The sequence below is a fragment of the Dipodomys merriami genome, unplaced genomic scaffold (genome assembly GCF_024711535.1).
Source record: "Dipodomys merriami isolate MVZ:Mamm:240054 unplaced genomic scaffold, mDipMer1.0.p SCAF_4, whole genome shotgun sequence".
NCBI classification, from domain to species: domain Eukaryota; kingdom Metazoa; phylum Chordata; class Mammalia; order Rodentia; family Heteromyidae; genus Dipodomys; species Dipodomys merriami.
In genome coordinates this window covers 71344164-71368207 of record NW_027205603.1, presented here as the reverse complement: position 1 = coordinate 71368207, position 24044 = coordinate 71344164, and the positions used below count along the sequence as shown (strand labels likewise).

At 35.2% G+C, this 24044-nt stretch overlaps 1 protein-coding gene across 1 annotated transcript in view; it reads right to left on the bottom strand.

Annotated features, from left to right (window-relative positions):
* The window catches only part of Pkhd1l1 (PKHD1 like 1), a 149432-nt gene that overhangs the window by 21095 nt on the left and 104293 nt on the right, over positions 1-24044 (bottom strand). The window contains exons 53-68 of the mRNA XM_069991271.1: positions 23749-23920; positions 21808-21896; positions 21181-21329; positions 19277-19406; positions 17380-17498; positions 16616-16745; positions 14815-14988; positions 11430-11533; positions 9861-9990; positions 9080-9201; positions 5869-5959; positions 3897-4045; positions 3692-3814; positions 2647-2758; positions 2452-2568; positions 269-434 (exon numbers count right to left, since the gene is read on the bottom strand). Coding sequence (XP_069847372.1) covers positions 269-434; positions 2452-2568; positions 2647-2758; positions 3692-3814; positions 3897-4045; positions 5869-5959; positions 9080-9201; positions 9861-9990; positions 11430-11533; positions 14815-14988; positions 16616-16745; positions 17380-17498; positions 19277-19406; positions 21181-21329; positions 21808-21896; positions 23749-23920 — 2077 coding nt within the window. The remainder of the gene's footprint in view (positions 1-268; positions 435-2451; positions 2569-2646; positions 2759-3691; positions 3815-3896; positions 4046-5868; positions 5960-9079; positions 9202-9860; positions 9991-11429; positions 11534-14814; positions 14989-16615; positions 16746-17379; positions 17499-19276; positions 19407-21180; positions 21330-21807; positions 21897-23748; positions 23921-24044) is intronic.

Here is a 24044-nt window from a genome sequence, read left to right as displayed (position 1 = left end):
GGTATGTTATCTTTAATGGAGAGATATTAATGTCAAATACACTTCAGACATCACATTATTAATGATGTAGGAAAGGAAGAACAGGGGGAGAAATGCTTCTCAAAGTTCAGTTTTTAAAATGTAACTGAGAAACCTTAGATAAAGTCATAATTTCATAATGTAGATGGAGTTTCATAGATATTAGCAGTTATTTTGGTATAGAAACTCAAGTCTTTGAGAAGGAGTATAGAAAGGAAAATATATCAAATAAACATTGAATGCAATTTACCTAATGTCAGGCCTGTGTATAAATATTTTGGACTGTTCAGTGGAATCAACCAGTTGTATCTTCTTCACATGGACTGGATGCTGTAAATCCTCATTTAAAGGATTAGTAATGAATATCACATTCCTTTCCCCTGAACAAACATTCTTAAATCCAACAAAAGTTGAGCCTGAAACATAATAGAAAAGTGATTAATTTTTCTGACTGAAATAAGATCAGATTTATTTCAAACATTTTCTTTAACATATCCTGATAAAGTAAAAAAGTTTGTCACAAACAAGGTCATACTAAGGCTACCAGCACAGCTATGTTTATTGCAGCATTATTTACCATAGCTAAGATATGGAACCAACACAGATGCCCCTCAGTACATGAATGGATCGAGAAAATGTGGCACTGCCCCTAAGCTCTTTTGCTCGAGGTTAGCATTCTACCTGTTTGAACCACAGCACCACTTCTGGTTTTCTGTTGGTTCATTGGAGATAAAAGTCTCACAGATTTTCTTGTCTGGGCTTTCTTTGAACTGCAAATCCTTATATCTTATCCTCCTAAGTAGCTGGGATTACAGGTGTGAACCACCTCAGACTTTTTAAAAATTTGGCATACCCCTAAGTTTGGTCAATGGGACATTAGCAATTATAGCATAAGCAGAAATCTAGAGCGTGTTTGCATATTAGGACCTGCTTTCTTGCAAAGCTTTTGGAAATTCTATGGTTTTCATAGATAAGAAAGCCTGGCATCCATGTGGCCTATTCTCATCATTCAAACTAATAGACTGCACCAGGTTTTAGCAAACACTAATAATTGGACATGGATCCAAGGCTTTTCTACTAGATGAGGCCATCTAGCATTGATAAGGTACACTGTGGTATATGCCCGGTGTTACTTATAAATGAGTAAGCATAGAAGGGTGTAAGTATATAAGGGTGCTGAATAGGGGGGGACTGGGATCATGTAACATTGTACCAGATAAGCAATGTTGAGCAGAAAACATGTTAGCCGGGAAGGAGGGAAATTTAGAAAAACTGATGAAGGAGGTATTATATATGGTCAAGGAACCAACTGTAATCAATGTGACTACTAATCCTCTTTCATAATTTTTCCAAGAGGTTGTGATCATACAAAATCCTAGAGGAATAATTCAAGTAGAATAAACTTAATATAACTAAACAAAGCAAGCTGGTTCTAGGAGTGGATTGAGGTGAATGCAGACTGGCTCACCCATTTGGTTCCTTTGTAAGTACTGTCTGCTAACAGTTCAGGATCACCTCCTCTCCCCCGCCCCCCTTTTGCAGTGAATTAGCTTTAGGCAAACAGCAATCATATTATCCAGGAAAGTAAGACCCTCATCACAAAAAGCTGTAACCCAAAAATTGCTGACATGGAAGTACAAATGTACATTCCCTGCTCCCAAAATTCGAGACAAATCCATTGGCAATTTGCATTCCAGGAGTGTCTGGTGGGATTAAGTGAAGCCATGCTCCGGGTCACATCATAGCTCTGTTTCATCTTCCCTCCCCTGTGCTCTTTCAGCACCTTTCTCAAGCACTCCTCCAAGAAACTACTTTTAGAAAAATCTCATCTAATACAATGCTTCTGGGGTCCCCTTCCCCAACCCAAGTCAACCACTTTTCATACATTCCCTTTCAAGACAATGTCATATAAATGAATAGTTATTTGTGTACCTTTTAGAAATTTTCTTGATGTGGCTTCCTTTTACAGGTCTATTTTTGTTGATATATAGTATTTTCAATATTTGAATCATATTTTATTTAAAACAATAAATGTTTATCTAAAACTTCAGTACCATGTTATATAATGTTCAACCAGGGTTTTATCATTGTAACAATAGTGAAAAATGATCATTCCTTTTACATTTCTGGGCCTAAAATCATGATGAATAATAAGTCAAAACTTCGATATCTAATTTATTGTATTGGTTTCATCAAAGACACACTGGGTAAAATTATCATGAAGAGATATACTAAACATAAATAGTGGTTCAGTGTATTTAATAGGAAAAATAAAAATAATTGATGTGTTTTCCACATTAGTTTATATATAATGATTTGACATTTCTACAGAGATTGTCTGGTGAGTTGGTTTGTATGTAGGCATTTTTTATTTTAATCTCAGTTCAGCCAATATTTGGGAGAGGCTTTGTGAAAGGCCAAAGTTGAACTTGCCTGAGACATCCAAAAGACCACTGATAGCATTGTAACTCATGATCCCTGCATGAGGCTTCCGCGGTGCCAGGTTATGAGCTGAAGCAAAGGTAGGCCAACAGATTCCACTTCTCCCACCTTTTGCAAAGAGGAATAGGTTAGCAGAAATGGCTGATACAGTCATTGGAATGCCATCGTTAAAATTCAAAATTTCACCTGATGGATGTCTAGAACTCCGATGTGCAGCTGTGAGTTCAATATTGGGATCATCATTAGTTAGGACATCAGAGCAATTAAATTCAGGACTACTCCCAACAATTAATGAGTTCTAGGTTTGAAAAGTCCAAACAGTACAGTGTTAAGAATAGCTCTTTCTAAAAGAAGACATAGTAAAGCTAAAACTGAACTTTTCAATAGCAAAGCAAAAATAGTAATTTTAGAATTATTATTTGCTTCATTAAATGAAGATAAAAAAGTGTGGTTATAGCCCTGACTGGAATGACACTCCGAGAGAGAGGAGGGGAAGGAGATAGAGAGAGAGAAAAAGAGAGAAAGAGAGAGAGAGAGGAGGGACAGGGAGAAGAGAAGGAGAGAGAGGGAGAGGGAGAGAAAGACAAACAAATAGTTACATAAAAGGACATGCTATATTTCCATGATAGAAATATGTCCTAATAATAGTGTTAATAAAAAGGGAATGGATTATCATTACTACTTCTGTTGCTCCAGAAAGCCTTTCTAGAAGGTTCAAAAATTTAGTGAACAGCTACAAGATCAGGTGATCATCAAGAGGAGGTGAAGGAATATGAAAGAGATAAGAACAGAATTGTCTTATTTCAAAAGAAGCAAGGAGTGGAGCCAAATGTTGGTAACTCATGTTTGTCATCCTAACTAGTCAGGAAGCTGAAATCTGAGGATCGGAGGTCAAAACCAGCCCAGGGAGATAATTCTATGGGACTGTATTCTTTAGTTAAGCAGCAAAACACCAGAAGTGGAGACATGGCTTAAGTGGTAGAGTACCAACAAAAAAAGCCAAGGGAGAGCCAGAACTTGGGGCTCAAACCCTACTACTGGCAAACATGCACATGCATGCATGCACACACACACACACACACACACACACACACACACACACACACACACACACACACACACATACACACAAGCAGGAAAGTATGAGTTACAAATATCAGTCAAGGAGGTTATTCTTAATAGTTCTTGAGTTAAATTTACCCTTCTCAAAATGGCTCTATTTATTTCTTACCTTAATCTTAATTATTTTACTAGAAATTTTGTGAGATACAGCAGCTGGCATGTAGATCATAGAAAAAATGGCCATTCCGTTGTTCACCAGGGTTACATTATAGATATGCACACTCTCTGTGGTCTGTAATACAATGTGAACTTTACAAACTACTAATAACAACCATAAAAGAAAGTAAGCAATCACCATCATTCATCACATATACCTGAAAATAAATCCCATAATCCCAGCATGCCCAAATGGTAAATCCCTGTATAAGAGAACATCCAGGAAGGCCATCTTGGTTCATGTAGATACCATATAACCCCCCATGTGCTTCGTTGTCAAACCAGTCTTCCATTGAATTAGATTGACCTTGGAAGAAAACATAGAATCAAAAAGTAACATTGCAAGTCAAGCTGTATTATTTTAATAGACAGTATTAAAGGTTTACACAATTGTCTATAGGTATATATTAGTTCCAGTGTACACTTTAATGTACACTTTTAACATTTTTATGGCTCTGCAGTTATAATTTACCCTCCTTGCTAAAAGTCTTACAAGTTTGTTGCTTATTTGCAAAAAAAAATAGTGTTAGTAGTCCTGATTAACCAAATATGAATTTTACTAGAAAGAGCATGAGGTTTTGCTGGAGGCATGACTCAAATGGAAGAGTATGAGATCTAGATTCTAGCATACCTAAACTTGAAATGAAATACCAATTGCAGTGGTAAAAAGCTATTTCTTACCCCTCCCCACACTGTTTTGTCCCTGAGTCTTTTGGATCATACTATTTTAAGAATTATTTCTTTAAAAAGCTTTCTCTGGCTGCTTTTAAAATAGTTTTATGACATGCAATTAAAATGTTACTTGACACTTGGTTAATTATTTGTGAATTTCCCTTTTCCCTTCCCTACTTGGGTCTAAGCTTCATAAGAAGAAGATACCATGCTTGCTTATTCATCATAGTATTCCTGGATCCTGGCATGCAATGTAGAGATAAGTGTGTCTTTGGTATTTGTTTTGCATTGATGTGTATGTGATCTTGGGAAAGTTATTTAATCTTTTGAAATCTTACTTTGCTTGTCCATTAAAATGTTTGAATCCCGATCCATGATTGTTTCAAAATAAAATGAAATAACCCATATTCCATTCAAATATCCTCAATACCATAGAAACAAGTATACAAATTACCATACATTATAATTAAAGCAGATGGGTTATGTATGTTCAAATTGGACCAGTACCCTAAATAACTCCCTCCCTCAGCACAAACGAATTGCTCAGAGTATCTGATTTTCTTTTCTCTTTGATTCAATTTCCTTTTCTACAAGGATGTATTTGTATTATTCTACAGCTTCCACTTATCCTTTGAGGATATACTTGTGACTTCTCCATGTCTCTTTTGCTTTGTTTCAAAGAGACATGTTCCAGTGTTCAGCTTTGTACAACTCATCTGCTATTAAGGGGCACATAGTGGCTTTCAGCTGTCTGGTAGTACAGATAATGTGACAGGGAATAAAGTCGTTCATTAACCATGTTTTAAGTGTGGAAAGGCAACAGTTACTAGAAATGGAAGTTTTGGGTTAAAGGTAAGTGCACCCATGATTTTGGTAGCTATTGTCAGAATCCCTCAGCTACGTAAAATTATTCCAGTCTTTCCTCCAATGAGCAGTGTACGTTTGTTTTCCTGTTTCCATCCAGCCTTGCTAAAAGCTTATGTTTGGTAAATTCTTTGGTAAGTTCAATAGAGAGATGTACCTGGTAGCTATTAATTTTTTTTCATGAATGCAGCTTTTAACTTACAAATAAGAGGTATTGAGTCTATCAAAACCAAAGCATGAAAGAGTGTCACATTCCAGTAGGCACATGTCTCTGTTATTTGGAAGTGCTGCTTTTTGTGTGTGAAAGCAGTCATAGGGCTGGGCAAGGTACTCACTGTTGCCATGCCAACCAAGCAAAGGGCTGAAGTTGCTGCTAGCGATTTTTGGATCATAAACTTGGAAAAGTACACTTTTTCTTAAAAGCTTATCCATTTCTCTTTGGAAACAATACTTCTTGAAAGATTTGACCTTGTTGAAATCTTTAGGTTCCAGAAGTAATATAAAGGACATATTGAATATACAAATGATAATTCATTTCTAACCAGTTTGGACAAATGCTTTCTGGTTGTAGTGATTATGTGTTAGAAGACTTACTTGAACATGGTTCACCATCAATGCGGTATCCTGCTCTTCCAAATCCAGCAACTACATTATTTTGTAGCACTGTGTTCGTCCCTCTATTTATCTAGTACAAAGAAAAAGAAAATGTTTTGGACTAGGCTGTTGTACAACTATAAAATTAGAACAAGTATATGACACCTTACCTGTGGAGACTTCATTTTATTTTCAGGAAAAAGTTCATCTATTTACCCCACTGAAACATCATAAATGAAATTATATTAAGTAGTGTGTGTGTGTGTGTGTGTGTGTGTGTGTGTGTGTGTGTGTGTGTGTGTGTGTGTGTGTGTTTGTTGTTGATGATTGAACCCAGGGCCTTACAGGGCAAAGTTGGGCTCTCTAACCTTGAATTAAGTTTGGTGTAAAACCATCACGAGGAATTATATCTTGTTTAGAAAAACTGCATTTAATGATAAATACAGTAGCTCATATCTATTTGCAGCTACTCAGAAGGTAGAGATCAGAAATATGGCTCAAGTACAGCCTGAGCAAAAAAGTAAGACCCCCATCTTACAAGAAAATCTGGGTTTAGTGTCATTCACTCATCATAGCAGCTATGTAGGAGGGATAAATAGGAGAACTGGTGTTTAAGCCAGCCTAGGCAAAAGCCCCACAAGGCCTTACATAAAAAATAGTAAGATAAGTAGGGCTGAGACCATGATTCAAGTGGTAGCTCACCTACTCAGAAAACTGAAAAAAAGTTATTTTCAATTGTTTCATTTTTTAAATTATCGTCAAGTCATTATGCATTAGGATTTCCAGTCAACATGTCAGTTTATGAGTGCAGTGCTTCTGGTGAGTGTCATCCCTTTCATAATGCTCCTCAGCTCCAAACCACATTCAGCACCTCAATTTTTTAGTTCCATTTTCATGCATATAGCTTGAATTTTTTGGGGGGGGTCCAGGCGTGGGGCCTCAACTCTGGGCCTGGGCACTGTCCTTCAGCTCTTCAGCTCAAGGCTAGCACTCTACCACTTGAGCCACAGCGCCACTTCTGGCTTTTTTCTTTTTGCTTATGTAGTGCTGAGGAATCAAACCCAGGGCCTCATGCATGCAAGGCAAGTGCTCTACCACTGAGCCACCTTCCCAGCCCATAGCTTGAATATCATGGCTGAATTTACCAACCTTTCCTCTTTCCATCCTTCTATCCCACTCCCTTTGATGTCCCCAACACCACAAGTTCCAGTTTCCTGGTATTCATTTTGGTAAATTGTAAGATAGTTGTTGAAAGGAGTTACAACATTGGAATTCTGCATATACACATGTCACAAAATAACAATGTGGCTAAAATGTAGAGCTATAAACTTAATTCCAGTATTTTGGGAATGCTATAAGAATTTTATCATTTGTTTTAGTTATATTTTGTTACCAATTTGATTAAGAAAGAAACAACTAAAGTAATTAGAATAGACTATACAATTCACTAGTGATATTGATTAATTTAATAAATCTGCTATGATTAAAAACTAAGTTAGCAACACATGAAACTAATTGCCAAACAATTTTATACTATAACCAATACATGTGTAGATCATTGAAGATTTATCCTTGTTTACAGTGTCAGCAAAAGTTAAGAATCTTAGTGCTTTAAGGTATATTATCCTGGTATTTGTTTATTTATTTAGATATTTATTTATTGGTCCTGGGGCTTGAACTCTGTCTGTGCTCTGTCCCAGAGCTTTTGTGTTTCTGCAATTTGAGCCACAGTTTCAGTTCTGGCTTTTTGTGATTAATTGGAGATGAGTCTCACAGCTTTTTTCTGCCATGGCTGGCCTGGAACAGTGATTCTCAGATCTTAGCTTCCTCAGTTGCTAGGATTACAGGTGAGCCAGCAGCACTCAGCAATGTCCTGATTTTTTTTTAATTGTTTTTCATTGTGAAAATACTGCACAAAGGGGTTACATTTACATGAGCAAGGTAACGAGTACATTTCTTATCCAGCATTGTTGCCTCCTCCTTTGTTTTTTCCCTACCATCCCTTCCCTCCCACCTTCTCAGCTACTTTACCCCTCCCCCCACCTCCCCCTCTCCCCGGCAAAATGCTATGTCAAAAAACGAACTTTACAAGTCTAAAAACAAACTTAACATTCTTATTTTTAAAAGCTGTGATAAAGAAGAATGAACTGGATTTATATATGGAAAATATGTACCTTTTTCTTTCAAAATCTGTAAATAACTTTAAAGATATAGAACTGATGATATTTGATTATACTCTAACATCAATCGATGAGAGAGATTTTACCTTTTGTATGTATACTAAATTTTAGCTTTCTGATTTTACCCTAGGGTAATAATTAGCATGAGGACAAAAACAAATACTTCAAAAGTAATTATTTTTAATTCCTTTCTATTCCTACAGTATAGGCAAATAAAAACTACAAGCTACAAATAGGAGAAAAATGACTCTTGCCCAAATATTTTCTCTGTGATTTCCATTTTCTTGCTTGTAATCTAATATCCGAACCCCACCAAATAATACCATCTGCAGTAATTGAAGAAAATGCATGGAAAACAAGAAGGACCCAATTGGTAATGTGAGAGAAGTATAAATAGAGTTTCTTTTCTTTCTTTTTTTTTTTTTTTGTCAGTCCTGGGCTTGAACTCTGGGCCTGGGTGCTGTCCCTCAGCTGTTCAGGTCAAGGCTAGTGCTCTACCACTTGAGCCACAGTGCAACTTGCAGTTTTCTGAGTGGTTAATTGGTGATAAGAGTCTCACGGACTTTTCCTGCTCTGGATGGGTTTGGACCTCGATCTTTATATCTCAGCCTCCTGAGTAGCTAGAATTACAGGTGTGAGCCACCCGCACCCAGCTTAGAGATTCTTTGATTTATCATTCTACATTTCAACATGAGGGAAGAAGCTAAATTCAGAGTTTAGTAACATTCACACCAGGAACTCAGCTCACCAGCAGTGGAGTGGTTCTGCTCCAGAACTTGAAAGTGAGGAATAATATTGAAGAAGAAAGGAACTAGGTGAACTACTTAAACCAATAGACACCAACAGAAAGAAATTTAAAAAATAGTTATTGGGGACCCTAACAACTTATTCACTCCAGTTAACACATTTTATTAGTTATCAAACTAGAAAATATAGCTTTCAGTAATATTTTAAGATTTACAACTTTTACAGAAGTTATGATTATATATTATACATATAATTTTGTGTAAATATAAATTTATTCTCATTACCTCAATAGCTGCATGCCAGAGACTGGAACTTAAATCTTTTCTGTTCTGATAGGTTCCTGGCCAAACTGAAAGAGTAACTAAATTTCCTCGAACTCTGTTGGCATTCCCCCATATTCTAATGCCTGGAATGAAAAAAAGAGAAAAGTCCCCCAAGATACATATGCTAATTTGTATTGATACTACAAATAATATCTTTCACTTTTTGTGTGAATTTATTTCTCTAGATTGAACCTGAGAGATGATCCTATTAGATTTTAGTGAGTCCTCTAACTCTTCATTAAATAATTCCACTCTTTTAATAGAATATCTGAATTAAAATCTTAGTGCTTTCTGAATAGGCGAGTTCCAGGATTCATTATAGATTTTGCCAAATACACACATAACTTTTTATAAGTATAAACATAAGTGCTTAGGCTGATAAAAAAGAAAGGAAAATATTTAAAGTATATAATTTTAAACTAAAATAACTTTGTGAATAATCTTTATGATTGACATGTGAAGCACATCTAAACATGGTATTTTAAATAATGAGTGATTAGATTCACATTCAGTCATTGGCAATCATTCTTCCATGTTTTAGGCTCAATATATGGGACTACTTCAATATAAAATAGAAATCAAATTCCTCTGTCATACCAGCCACAATTCATTCATTAGTCACAGGTGGCTTAGTGATTTCTGTGTTTGCACAGACATAGACTATTTCCACTGTCAGAGAGAGATCAATTGAACAGCTTGGCTCTAGAGTTTACAGATAAGATTACCTCTGAAGGTACATTACCTTCCCCTACTGTAAAGTGAATGATGTTGTCATCTATGTCCAGTCCATCTGTCCCAAACACGCCAATTGCTGGGGAGAAGCCATGGTGAAAAGAGCATCCTCGAACATAAGACAAGCCATGTTCTTGGACCTATAAAACATTGAGACTGAGAATATTTAAAATGTAGAATTGTCAAGTACTGTTGGTCATGCCTATAATCTAATTGTTGAGGATTATGGAGTGACACCAGCTGCGGTATACAATCTCTATCCTTTCTCAACCAATAGTTGGGTTTGGTGATGTCTATTTGTCATCATAGCTATGAGGAGAAACACAAAATAGGAAGATTGAGGCCCAGGTATGCTTCTAGGAAAAAAAGTGAAATTATGTATCAAACATAGTGTGAAAAAGGACTGGAGGCAAAGCTCAGCAGAAGCACATCTACCTCTCAAGTCCTAGGCCCTCAGTACAAACCCCAGACCCACCAAAACACTACGTAGTAGTAGTAATACCAGTATACTTAAAGAAAAACCTTGAAGTAATTTTTTAGTAAGCAAACCTGCTCATACTCAATTTACTTTTCCATAAAAAGAGATGATTTCCCAATAGTGTTTGATTCTGGGAAATTTACATATATCTTAAATTTATGATTAAATAAAGCAAAATTACAATTGCTTTTTTAAGTGCAGATTAGAAAATTCTCAAGTGTATTTATATTTTCATCTGCAAAATACCAAAGGGTAAAAATTATTTTTTTTGTTTTTTTTGTTTAAAAATTATTTTTTGACTAATGTATTACATATAAAAGTGCTCTAAGCAAGGGTTCCCAATTTAAGCATGGATAGGAATGAGTTGGTAAGAAAGTCAGAGATTTCGCCAGGTACTGGTGGCTCACACCTGTAACTCTAGCTACTCAGGAGGCTGAGATATGAGGATTGCGGTTCAAAGCCAGCCTGGGCAGGAAAGTCCATGAGACTCTTATCTCCAATAAACCACTCAGAAAACTGGAAGTGGCGCTGTGGCTCAAGTGGTAGAGTGCTAGCCTTGAGCTGAAGAGCTGAGGGACAGCGCCCAGGCCCAGAGTCCAAGGCCCACGACTGACCCCCCCCCAAAAAAAAAAGAAAAGAAAAGGAAGTCAGATATTTCAACTATAAAGATCCACTATTTTGTTTTATTTCTTCTAAGAAATATGTTCCTCTCATCTTCCAAAGTCTCAAACTTTGGTGGAGATACAGATACATAGACATGTTTGTCACTTGAGAAAATTAAGCAGCACTCACTTCATTTAATAGACATCATGTCATAGACATTGTTATTCCTTGTGATTGCAACAGAAAGCAGGGATTTGAATCACTATTCAGACCTTAATTCTGTTACATTTTCTATGGTTCTTATAGAACTGAAAATCAATGGATGAAATGAGTGAATCAAATACTACTATGAATCTAAAAATGTTGATGGGAAATATATCCAAGAAAGTTTGATTGTATTAGAACTATAATTGCAACTACTTGAAGATGTAGCTATGTAGTTAAGTTAAATGAAGATAAACATTTAATGTTGAACATGCACAAAAATTAAATACAAACCTGTCCTAGGTTAAGAAATGTTATAGCATATCTTGGATCTGTGCTGTCTCTGAAGCCTTCCTGACCACTGTGATAAAATTCCACATTACTTATTCTTGCATTTCCTAGGGTAGGAGACAAGAAAAAAATTTCCTAAAACAGAGTGAAACATTTTTGAAAAGCTACACACACTATTTAAAATTTCTGTTGAAAACCTCATTAGTATTGTTTTTTTCAATCCAAGAAATGTAGAATTTTTCAACATTATTTCTCCCCTTGCCTTTCTTCTTAGATGATTTCCCCCCAATAGATTCTTTCCTCATTTAATTATAAAATGTTGATTATACATATATAAGTCTGTTAAAACATAGTATCTTTTGAAAGACCACAAATGATTGCAATAGCTAATTGTTTTCTCTCAAGGCCTAATTTTCTTCCCCTTGAGGGTAAATTTGCCTATTAAAATAATGTCTTCAAATATAATTTACTTGTCATTTCATTATTATTACTACAAAGAGCTTATACTCCCTTATTTGTAATAATTAGTATATGTCTAGGATAGTCCTAGTAGAGATCACAATAGCTATGCACATATGACCATATAGAATGATGCTAATCAAAATGATCTCCAAAATATAAGCAATAAGGTTTTTTGTGTTTATTATGCACTATGTGAAGTTATTTATTTCTCCCTTTATTTATCCCCAGTTGTCATTGTTTTTTATTTTGCTAGCCTGTGTCTTGTATATACATTTATCTGATTTGGGGAAGGGAAGAAGAATAACAAAATGGTGAAATAAACTACAAAGTGTCAAATGCAATAGTGAGACCCACAAGACACTTTGTTGAAAATGAATTTTACAACTTGGGGGAGTGAAGGAAGTGGGGAGAAGGGAAAATGGGAGCAAATGAGGGAGAGGGAGTAACAGTGTTTGACAAGAAATGTACTCATAACCGTACTTACATGATTGTAACCCCTCTGTATATCATCTCTACAATAAAATAAAATTAAAAAGGAAATATTTTTGGAGAAGCATGCCACATTTCCAGCTAGTATAGATCTTTAATAAAGAACATATTTATACTAAAAATAAAAATAAAAGATCTTCCTGTCAAGAAAGAAAAAAATGAGCTTAGCACTTATACTAATGGTATTAGCTTCCAGAATCCCTCTCAGTATATGTATTGCCAACTCCTCACTGGTTTGTCATATTACCATAGAAGTGACAGTAATTTATATATGACCACTAATCTAGAGTTATAACTTATAGATTTATACTTTTATATTAGTAATAATAGCAATAAAAACCTATGAGAGATTACTCTATGCCAAGTGCCTGATTAAAACAAAAATCTATATTTGTCTTGAATTTGTGATGAAATAAAGCAAAAGCCGTATGTTTACTTTAAAGGCAGATGAAAAATTCTCAACTATATTGATATTTTAATTATGACCTCTGAAGTGCTAATGTACTAAGCATGTTTAAACTAGTTTACTATATGATGACCAGAGATATTTTATTTTATTTATTTTATTGTTTTTGTTGGTCATGGGGCTTGAATTCTGGGTCTGGGCGCTGTCCCTCAGCTCTTCTGCTCAATGCTAGCACTCTACCACTTGAGCAACAGTGCCAATTCCAGTTTTCTGAGTGGTTTATTGGAGATAAGAGTCTCATGGACTTTCCTGCCCAGGCTGGCTTTGAACCGCAATCCTCAGATCTCAGATCTCAGTGGCCTGACTAGCTAAGATTACAGGCATGAGCCACCAGTGCCCAGCATAGGTATGTTATTACAGAAAAATAATACAAAGGTCTACAATTTTTACAATTAGGAAAAGGTCTACAATTCAGATATGTGGATAGGACTGAGTCAATGAAGTTACAGGTTGCAAAGAGAATCAGACTTAAGTAATGTGTGGTTTAATTCAACTAATTTGGGCGGGAAAGTAGTATGTCTATCTAACAGGCATTAGGTTCTGATTTCAAACCCAGGTATCTTTTTTTGTAAAACAATAATTCTTATTAGCATTCTATTAGTTTGAACTCTCCCTCTTCCTGTCTTGTAGGAAAGGAAACTGAGGTATGGAATTTCCTGATTGGAAAATATGAGTAAAGGATATTTCTTCTTCCCAAACCTGATATCTAATAAGATGCACTGGACAAGAGTCATGCTGACTAGGATAGAAAAGCCTGTCTTAAAAATCCATGTTGCAGAGATTGAATATATGGTAGACAACACAGGAATAATAATAGAAATCAGGCTAAAATGATTACTACTACCCTTTTAAAGCTTTGTGATTAAATGATAATTAGATTACTAGTGGTAAGGATTTAAAGCTCTCTGACCTATGCAATAATTATTAAAGTCTGCTAACACCACAAAAGGAGAAACAATCATAGATGCTTACTGATAGAAAAATTACAACAATGAGATGTACAAGATGTTATGTCAGAAAAAGTACTTTACAACTTTGGCATGGGGGTGGAGGGGAGATGGGAAGGATGGGAAGAGGAAACAAAGGAGGAGGAAACAATGCTTAATAAGAAATGCACTCATTGCCTTGCCCATGTAATTGTAACCCCTCTGTATGGTATTTTCACACACACACACACACACACACACACACACACACACACAGTATCAGCAACTCTAGAGAATTCTTGCCCCCAAAATTGTCCAAGACCCCAGCTCTGAAGCTTATGTTCAAGAATTACAAGATGGGCAGGAACAAGTTCAATTCAGGGAAGGCAATAATTGGATTCTAAACTGTGGGGAACACTATAGGAAAAAAAATCACTTGTCTTAAAAAAGAAATACATCATCATAAAAGAGAAATGAATCAAAGATTTAAGACTTGTAACTGGTATCAATGTGCATGTTATTTAGTTTCTGCTTTGAGCAAATAATGCACATAAAAGGGGAGACATGATGTACAGAGGAAAATTGGAGAAATTAGAACTATCATTTGGTGTTAATAAATGAACATATCTTAAAAAGTAGAATCCAAAAGTTTTAAGACAATGATTTAGATAAAACAAAACCGGCAAAATTGAAAATTTTGAAAGTGCTGATTGCATGAATTTGTTATGCTGTTCTATTTTTGGCATATGTTTGAAATTTTCCTTAAAAATAATAGATGATCTATTGGACTTACTATAAAATGATTTGTTTTGATGAGAGGCTTCTTTAGCTTTTACTTAAGGTCACTATTAGTTTGCTACTTTTGATTATCTATAAAAATACAGACAATAATCTGAGAGAATTTCGTTAAAGTGTAATACTTGAGTTATATAATCACTCTTCAGGTTTTATTTTTCCATTTATTCATATAAAAAGTGAGAAGTATTGAAGAACTAAAACAAAAGGCTATATTTTACTTAGGAAAAAAAACTAAATTCATACCAACCTTGAAAAGTCATCATATTCCCCCTGAATGAGCCAACCAAAATATGTGCACCAAAAGAGTCCTTGGACCAGCCTGGGTAATCTTCACCAATTATTTTGATGTTCCTACTCAGTATCCCAACATCAGCTGCTAATGTGTAGCTCTGATCTGTTTCAGGGACATGGTATCTTTCAGCTGCAACATAAAGTGGGCTAAATCAATGTCAATGCTAAGAAATATGTTTTTATTAATTTCTGTATAGTTGATAGGCTAAATAATTGTCTAATATGAAAAATACATAAAGTGCTTAGGATTGCATGATGAACATATATATGGCAGGCTGAAATTAAGATAGCCTTTTATTTATAAAAAAGATAAACTTTTGTTTATAAATGCAATGGAAAAAATATTTCCTCTCATTGCACCAAGAAAATTATAGTAATCAGCAATTACAGATATTGCTTAACAAGTATTTAAGGTAGTTTCAGTCACTCCAAATTATATGAGAAAATATTATTTTCAGCAATGCAAGTAGTTTAATTTTAATAGATAAAGAGTTAAAATGAGAAAAAAAAAGTGTTGCCCAAAGTCATAAGAATGAACAATACACAGCTATCTTTTGTTCTGACCTTTAAATATGGATTAACCCCACTTTTCCTATGGCACATTGTATATTAATAACAATTCTTTGTAATTATTAATTATTCATAATTCTTTATTAGTATATACTATCTGCACATTTACCTCTTAGTGATTTGTAAAACACACGTTTTACTGTTTCTAGAAACCTTATCTAAAACCTTATGGTAAACAGGTACATTTCAAACAAAGAGAATATTTAGAACTTTTAGTGAAATAATCATAAATGTCAGTCTCTAAAGACCCAGATGCTTTCTTTCTTTCTTTCTTTCTTCTTGGTTGGTCCTGGGGCTTGAACTCTGGGCTTGGGCGCTGTCCCTGCGCTCTTCAGCTCAAGGCGAGTGCTCTACCACTTGAGCCACAGTGCCACTTCCCCAGCTGCTTTCTAATGAATTATACCAAGTGTTTTATAATCAATCAAAGGTTCTTCAACAAAACCTTTTTCTTTTGATTTCAAGAAAAAATGTGATATAAAATGATAGGCACAGACACGTGCTGTGTGATGATAAAAGTTCTTTTAAGTTTCATTTATATGCACATCCAGGGCTCCCAGGTCCATCCTATTGCCCTCACTGCTGCACTTCTCATGGACATTAGAGTCTTTGAGGGGTTTTGTAGCTTCCTTGTCTGTTCACATTTTCTGAGATGTGATTGAAAAGTGCAAGTAAAATACAGAAAGACTGGGCTTTTAGGAAGGTCCTACTTTAATTTAAATGATAACAAAAACTTCATCAGAGAATACCAATGTGCATATTTCCCCAAGAATTACAGTTTCAGCTTGCATGGTCCTTTGTGAAAAGGAAGTGATAGCTGAAGATGTCCATGAGACAAGTGAGGACAACCTTTGCTTTTGGATCAGGGTTTTAAAATTCCATGGTGCATAAGAATTAGCTAGTGGCTTGTTTAGAACAGAAGGTGTTAGGGTCTTAATTCCATTGAGTGTGACACAGTAGAGCTTTGCTTAAATGAGTGAAGCAATGAATGCATATAGCAACCTGTATGATAGCCAATGCATAACTAGTAGTACCAATTTGGTACGAGAGCCAATCTGGGTAAATTGCACTATGAAAATATATGTAACATGCTTTAGCAAAGAACTATAATCATGGGGAAGAACACTAACACATGAACACCTTCACACTTTTAAACAAACTATCCATTTTGTTAAAGAGCAGACACTTACCGAGGTGAGTGAAGGAAAGGCTATCATTGAGAATGAGAATTTTGTGACCATGCAGGATTTTAACAATACTTCTAGTTTCTGTCTGGTGGAGATCATAGCTTGTGGTCGTTATCACAATCTCTTCTCCCTCCTTAGAAAAATTTCAAGTGCCAAATTCAAGAACATTTTTGAAAACAAGTTTATATTTCTTAGTAACAACTATTAAATAATTTTAAATGTATATCTGATTGGCAATCACAGTATCAGAATAAAGTGTACAGTTAGGTCTCTATAAGTACATATGCTTGTTTGGTAATAAGAATTCTAACTTGTGAATTTACCATTTATAAAATCAAAATATCTACTGTCAAAATATCCACTCAACACAAGCATTATTTGAAAAATTTTGAGCTTTGTTTCTTTCCAAATGCTTAACAGATAAAATAATAAACTAGAAGAGGTAACCAATATAACAATAAATGCATTTAAAATAATTACATTATCTCTTTTGAAAGAATGTGTTATGAACTAATACTTTCACTAGCAACCTTCAAGTTTTTCTTTCACATTAACATATGTACTCTAAAGAAGCTTTCAGACCACAATTTTGGTACACATTTAAAAATTGTGTAATCTCAGGTCATCCCTATGTGAGATGATTGTAAAATCCACATTTCTCATCTAGACAATTGATCACACAAGCAAAAAATGTTCATAAAGAGAGAAGAAACATTTTTAAGTAGACCCTTCTGTATGCATTTTATACTGCACAATATTTTCTCTACCTGCCAATCCACAGCATCCACCAGGGATAGGACCTTGGAACCTGCTTCTGCAGTTTCCGACAGTTTAGTTTTATAGATTGAACGAGGTAGTCCATGAAGATCCAGCTCACCAAACACCCCTGAAGGAGAAAAATCATTGCTACTTTTTCACCACACAGTGCTGAGTTAGATGCTAGGATAAAGCGAGACCATTCATGAATACATTTTAATAAGTAATTGAATATTCAAGAATTAATGAATAAATGAAGGCTCTGTGCTAAAAGATGTCATATTTCTAGGAATGTAGTCCATATGACAGAAATTTTTCAATGCAAATATAAAAATTTTATGTTTCCGGGCTGGGAAGGTGGCTCAGTGGTAGAGCACTTGCCTTGCATAAATAAGGCCCTGGGTTCGATTCCTCAGCACCACATAAGCAAAAAAGAAAAAAGCCGGAAGTAGCGCTGTGGCTTGAGTGGTAGAGCGCTAGCCTTGAGCTGAAGAGCTGAGGGACAATGCCCAGGCCCAGAGTTCAGGCCCACAACTGGACCCAAAATAAAAAATTTATGTTTCTCTGATATGTATGAATTGTATGAATTCCTTTATATGTTTTCTTTAAAAAGTCCTTTGAAAATTATTTACATCCTTTAACTTTGTATATCAGTCTATTTTCAAAATGACAAATTATAGATAATAAAAAGAAAACAATGAAATAAAGTATACAATAGGTAGATGTGTAATAATATTTAGAAATTCTAAAAAGAATTACCCCACTATGTACATCAATGGGAGAATGATTAAATGAATTTTAACATTAATACTAAGGGGTACTGTTCTATAAAATAAAGTATTTATCTAGAAATATTTCTATAATATTACTTGAAGACATTGCATTGTAATGTATTTAATTTTGTTAAGAGGAACAATACAGCTCCCTCTAATAACTATTTAAAATATAAATATGGGTATAAGTTTTTTAAATGGGCAGACACATGAAAATTATTAACAATACTAGTTTCCTGAAGAGAGTACAATTGGAAAGATACATATTTTCTCTGAATATTTTCGCTGGAAAGGTTCTATATTATTTGAAATTACTGTTGAAATAAAAACAAACACATGAAAAAAGATATATAAATATATATAAATATACTTAAGATGGAATTTGTCTGCTTCCTGAGGAATGCTAGCAGAGAGCTAATTCAATCTCGAGCCATTTTAAAATCCCCTTCATGGGTAAGTTTTAAAAATTGTATGATGAAGCAATAGTATTTGCTTATATGTGTCTTCTAAATAAATATGCAATAAAAGTGGGCTTTCACTGTGATCACATTAAACACTTTCAGGTCCTTTGCTTTCTAGGCTCAAGAAGAAATATGCACAGTACATTATTACCCCTGGGAAATTAACCTCAACCACAGCTGCTATTGGGTAATTAACAGCAGAATCAATGGATCCACATATTATTAAGAAAATGGACTTTAGAGTTGTGGCTAGAGTTGTGGTAGAGCTCTTCCCTTGAGCACAAAAGCTCAGGGACAGTTCCTAGGCCCTGAGTTCAAGCCTCTTGACAAACCAGAAAAAAGAAAGAAAGAAAGAAATGGACTTTTAAGAGAAAATCACTAAAATCAAGAGTATTATGGCTGTATCAGGAAAGATAATAAAGACAACTAGACTAGCCAAATAATATCCACACATATTTGTTAATTTAACCTTGTTAAATTTGGTTTTATAATATATTACATTTTAATTTAAATATATGCATCTATTTCTGCTTTAGTTTTTTAAAAATTTTTTTACTACTTATATGACCCTTTACTATAAAGAACTGTGACATGATTTATGCACTCTAGTGCTACATATTTAAAAGTAGCCTCTGAAAACTGCCAAGGCACATTTGCTATATGTAGACACATACCTAAGACCTTTGCCCCTTGATTTGGTCCTTCTGGAAGAGCCCATTCTGGAGTAGTATGATTTCCTCTAAGAACAATCTGTAATTCTCCTTTAAAAGGATTATCTTCCCAGCCACCGATTAATCTACCTCCCTGTGGTGAAGCAGAAAATTGTTAAATTTTTAAAAATTGAGCTGAAAGTATTTCATCCACTAAAAAAGAACTAGAACTAGAAGGTAAATGGAAGTCTCCCCTAGGGAGAATAAATGTCGTGTGTGTGTGTGTGTGTGTGTGTGTGTGTGTGTGTGTGTGTGTGTGTGTGTGTGTGTGTGTGTGTGTGTGTACCCACACCCATCATATGGCTATAATTTAGGGACTAGCTGCTGTTCTGAGCCATTTTTACTCGAGGCTAGCATCCTACCACTTGAGCCACAGCTCCACCTCCAACTTCTTTTAAGTTTATTGGAGAGAAGAATCTGGATTGCAAACCCCAGATCACAGCCTACCAAGTAGTTAAGGTTACAGGCATGAGCCACTAGTGTCTGGCAAATAACTTCCATTTTTTATAGCAATATTGAAAATGGAAGTTAGGTTAAACCATTTACTTTAGGGTAATATAAATGCTTTTTCCAAGGTCAAAATCAGTATTTACTTACTATCAGAACTGGACCTAAAATTGCAATACTTTTTTTTTTTTGTCGGTCATGGGGCTTGAACTCTGGGCCTGGGCACTGTCCCTCAGCTCTTCAGCTCAAGGCGAGCGCTCTACCACTTGAGCTACAGCACCACTTCCAGTTTTCTAGTGGTTTATTGGAGATAGGAGTCTTACAGTCTCTCCTGCCCAGGCTGGCTTTGAACCGCGATCCTCAGATCTCAGCCTCCTGAGTAGCTAGGATTACAGGCATGAGCCTCCAGCGCCTGGCTAAAATTGCAATACTTTAACACTTAAACACATGTGTTTGAACAGACCATATTGTATCTGAATGCAATATGCCATATACAGAATATATATGTGACACATATCTGAACTATGACATTTATCATGCATCATTGTTAATCCCAATAGCCACCACTACATGCTTGTTGATTCTATGCCACAAATAACAGAAAAGGCTTTGTATATGTTAATTACACAGTTTAAGACTTACTCTAATCTCTGATGCTGAAAAAGGACAAATAACTTATTCAAGGTTACCCAACAAACAAATAATGAAAAATTCAGTAGTATCTTCGATTTACTACAAAGACCATATGTTATACCCTTTACAGCATCCAAGACTATGTTGCTTGGTTTTATCTCTTTCTCAAAGCAAACCTAAGAACTTTCTTTTTATAAATTTTATTTTATTGTAAAGGGGATGTATAGAGGGGTTATAATTACATAAATAAGACAATGAGCTTATTTCTTGTCGGAATCTGTTACCCCTTGTTTTTTCCTGCTCTCCCTCTTTGCTTTTTACAAAATTGTGCTTAATAGCTTTGTGACTTAGCCATTCTTTATCCTTTATAAACAATTTGAGGTTTATGAGATAAGGCTTTGATTGCTCCAACAATAGGTATTTAAAATATTCTTTCTTTTTAAAAATTCCTGAATTGCTTTTGCTTTTTACTGGAGCTCCTAGGGACTAATTGTTGGCTCAAGCTCATTGTTCAACATACCTAATAGCAATGAAAATGTTTTAAGAAGAATTGAAACCAGGCCAACCTTATATTCAACATATCTTGATCATTAATCCTTTAGGTATGTTGAGTTCACAATTTAAAGAGAGGCAGAATAATTCTGGATGTATCAGAGGCTCACATTTCCTGGGCTAAAACAGCTTCAATTTTTATTCACAATTGAGTATGTTCTATTGTTATTATCTCAATAAATCTAGAGATCAGAATTTGCTTGACAAAGATACAAATTGAAATATATTATGCTGACCTGCACTGATATGTAGGTAGCATTCAAAACAACTCTTCTGTAAGAAGGCCCTTCATTGCCCACTTTGGATTTATCTTCCAGTTCTAGAACACCCCAAACTATGAGCCTTTCCATTGATGGCAAATCTGTGTCAGCTACAATCCAGGTTCCTGTAAAACAGTACATATAAATATTGTAATCCACTAGCTGTGGCCTATGGTAAAACATGAACAAGCTTATCAGTGTATCTTGGGTGTGAACTTTATGACCTATCTTTTTATACAATCCTGTCACTCATAGACAATGTTACTGAATTTACTTACTTACTTTATTTTCTATGGAGGTTAGCCTTGACCTTTTGGGTTCAAGCAATCTTCCTGTTTCTCACACACTTGAGCAGCTGGCACAATAGGCATCTCCATGCTGCCCAGTTTATATTACTATTAACAGTGAGGATTAAACTTATACAGAACCCAGAAGAATTTGATTCATATCAGGGCCACAAATTATACTGCCCCTCTTCAGATGTACTCTTTTCCCAAGGTGGAACACATAAAGGTAGAAACCTTATTAACTGAGGTATCTATCTGTGGTAGTATTAAGTTACATAAGCATAACCATCTGTCCTATCTATATTTGTGTATTTACCTTCAGGAATAATCACACTTGCTCCTGGATGGGGTATAGTATAATTATTTTCTGGAGATGATTGCCAAAAGGAATCATTGGACCACAAACTGAAAGCAGAAGAAAAATATTTCCATCAATTATGTCTATATGTTTAGTAGTATTAGACCACCTGTTTAAGATGATAGAATGTGAATTCGATAGTTTATAATTTCACTAATTAGACAGCTAATTTATGCAACAAGGAAAATACTTAGCACACATACTATATATATGTATATATAGTATTTATTCTCTCTATATATTCTGTGTATATGTATATATGTATATAGATACCTTTTTTCTTCTGAACAAAACTTTCTTCTCACAACATGAATTACTTTTTCCACTAAATTGTTATTGTGATATAACCTAATTTTGTCTCTATAGTCAGTTGCTCCATTTCCTTATGAGATTTCACATGGTCGAAAAAGTGAAAAGTAAATTAAATGTGTCCTTCATGTTTGAGGGGCCATAACATGATCTTATTTCGTGTGAAATGAGATGGAGGATGTACTTGGATAGATTCTGGGGTGTGTATAGAGGGGAAAAAATAACTGGTACTTGAATTGCCAAAGATGAGTAAATGTTGGCCCTGAATATAGTGGCAGGGTGGAAGAAGTTGGCGGGCAATCAGAATGAAGGCTCCATGTCTTAAGTTGAAATAAACATGGAAAATGTATTCAGCCTCTTTTCATGACTATGCCTTCCAGAAACTATCTGCTAATTCAAATTGTTGTAAGGCTGATGACATTTCCTTAGTGGAAAATGTTCACAGAACTTGTGCAGATTCAATATATGTATGTATGTATGTATGTATGTATGTATGTATATATATTGTCAGTTCTGGGGCTTGAACTCTGGGCCTGGGCACTGTCCCTCAGCTCTTCGCTCAACATGAGTGCTCCACCACTTGAGCCATAGCGCCACTTCCAGTTTTCTGGTGGTTAATTGGAGATAAGAGTCTCACAGACTTTCCTGCTGGGACTAGCTTTGAACTGCAGTCCTCAGCCTCCTGAGTAGCTAGGATTACAGGAATGAGCCACCTTCACACAGCTGTTTGTTGTTGTTGTTTAGTTCCAGTAATATATATAATCTGAATGGTAATATGTTCAATAATTTTTAAACTAATTTTCATCTAGATTAGCAACTCTTTCTTCTTATCCCACCAGCACTATCACCATCACTGCATATGTTTTGTATTCTTATTTCCCATCAACATAATCCCTCATAAACCAGGCATTTGTGTTGTATAGCTAAAGGTTTATATTCTACTCCTGAGATTCTGGTTCTTAATCAAAAATCTGTTTTTTCTGATGGCTAACTGAACAATACAAATTGATTAACCCAATTACATCTATTTCCAGTGAGGCAAATTCACATAATGGAGAAGAGGGACTATAATATGACATGATCATGTCATCACATACCTGTTTTATGCCCTAATTTAGGCAATCTAAATCTGTTACACTAGTCATATTTCCTAATTATGTAGTAATAATATCTACCTCAGTTAGCATAAAGATATTCTGTGCAATAACTTTGATGGACCTATATCTTTTAACAAGGTCTCTAGAGCATTTTTTACCCCTCCCTGCTTCCTCTACTGTCATTTAGAATACATTCAGAGAGTAGCAAGAGGAGTAATTTGGAGTATGTAGCATCTGTTCAATAGTCCATGTCTAATAGTCTAAATTTCACATGGGCAAGGTGAAATTACCAATAATGTTCACACTTCATTTCTGTGACATTCTCCCATGTTTTCTTTAGAGTGGTTGTAAAACCAAGCAAAGCAACACACTTTATCAACTACAAGGCCTTGTGCTAGAGAAAGGCATCATCATCATCTCACCCAGTCATGGTAAGTGAAAAAGCTTATGTTAAGAGTTATGGAAGGGCATTAACCACAAAAGCCCTACATACTTGTAAGTGGTTGGTCGTTTCCTGGGAACTGGTTTTCTTGAGGAGGGATGTACAGGAAAACAATCTTGAAGAATACAGCAATAAGCTTGGAAATTGATAATGACATCTTTCACATTAGGGTCCAGAGTCCCAGAAGTGAGCTGACTCTGTTGAAGGTCACTTCTTCCTGACACTGAAAGAACAGCAAATATTAGTTAACATGGTAAAGAGTTAACATGAAAGTGCTTAAATGTAATCAGAGCCATTGCATTATGAATAACAGCATCTTAATGGAAATGTTGCATTATCTAAATTAC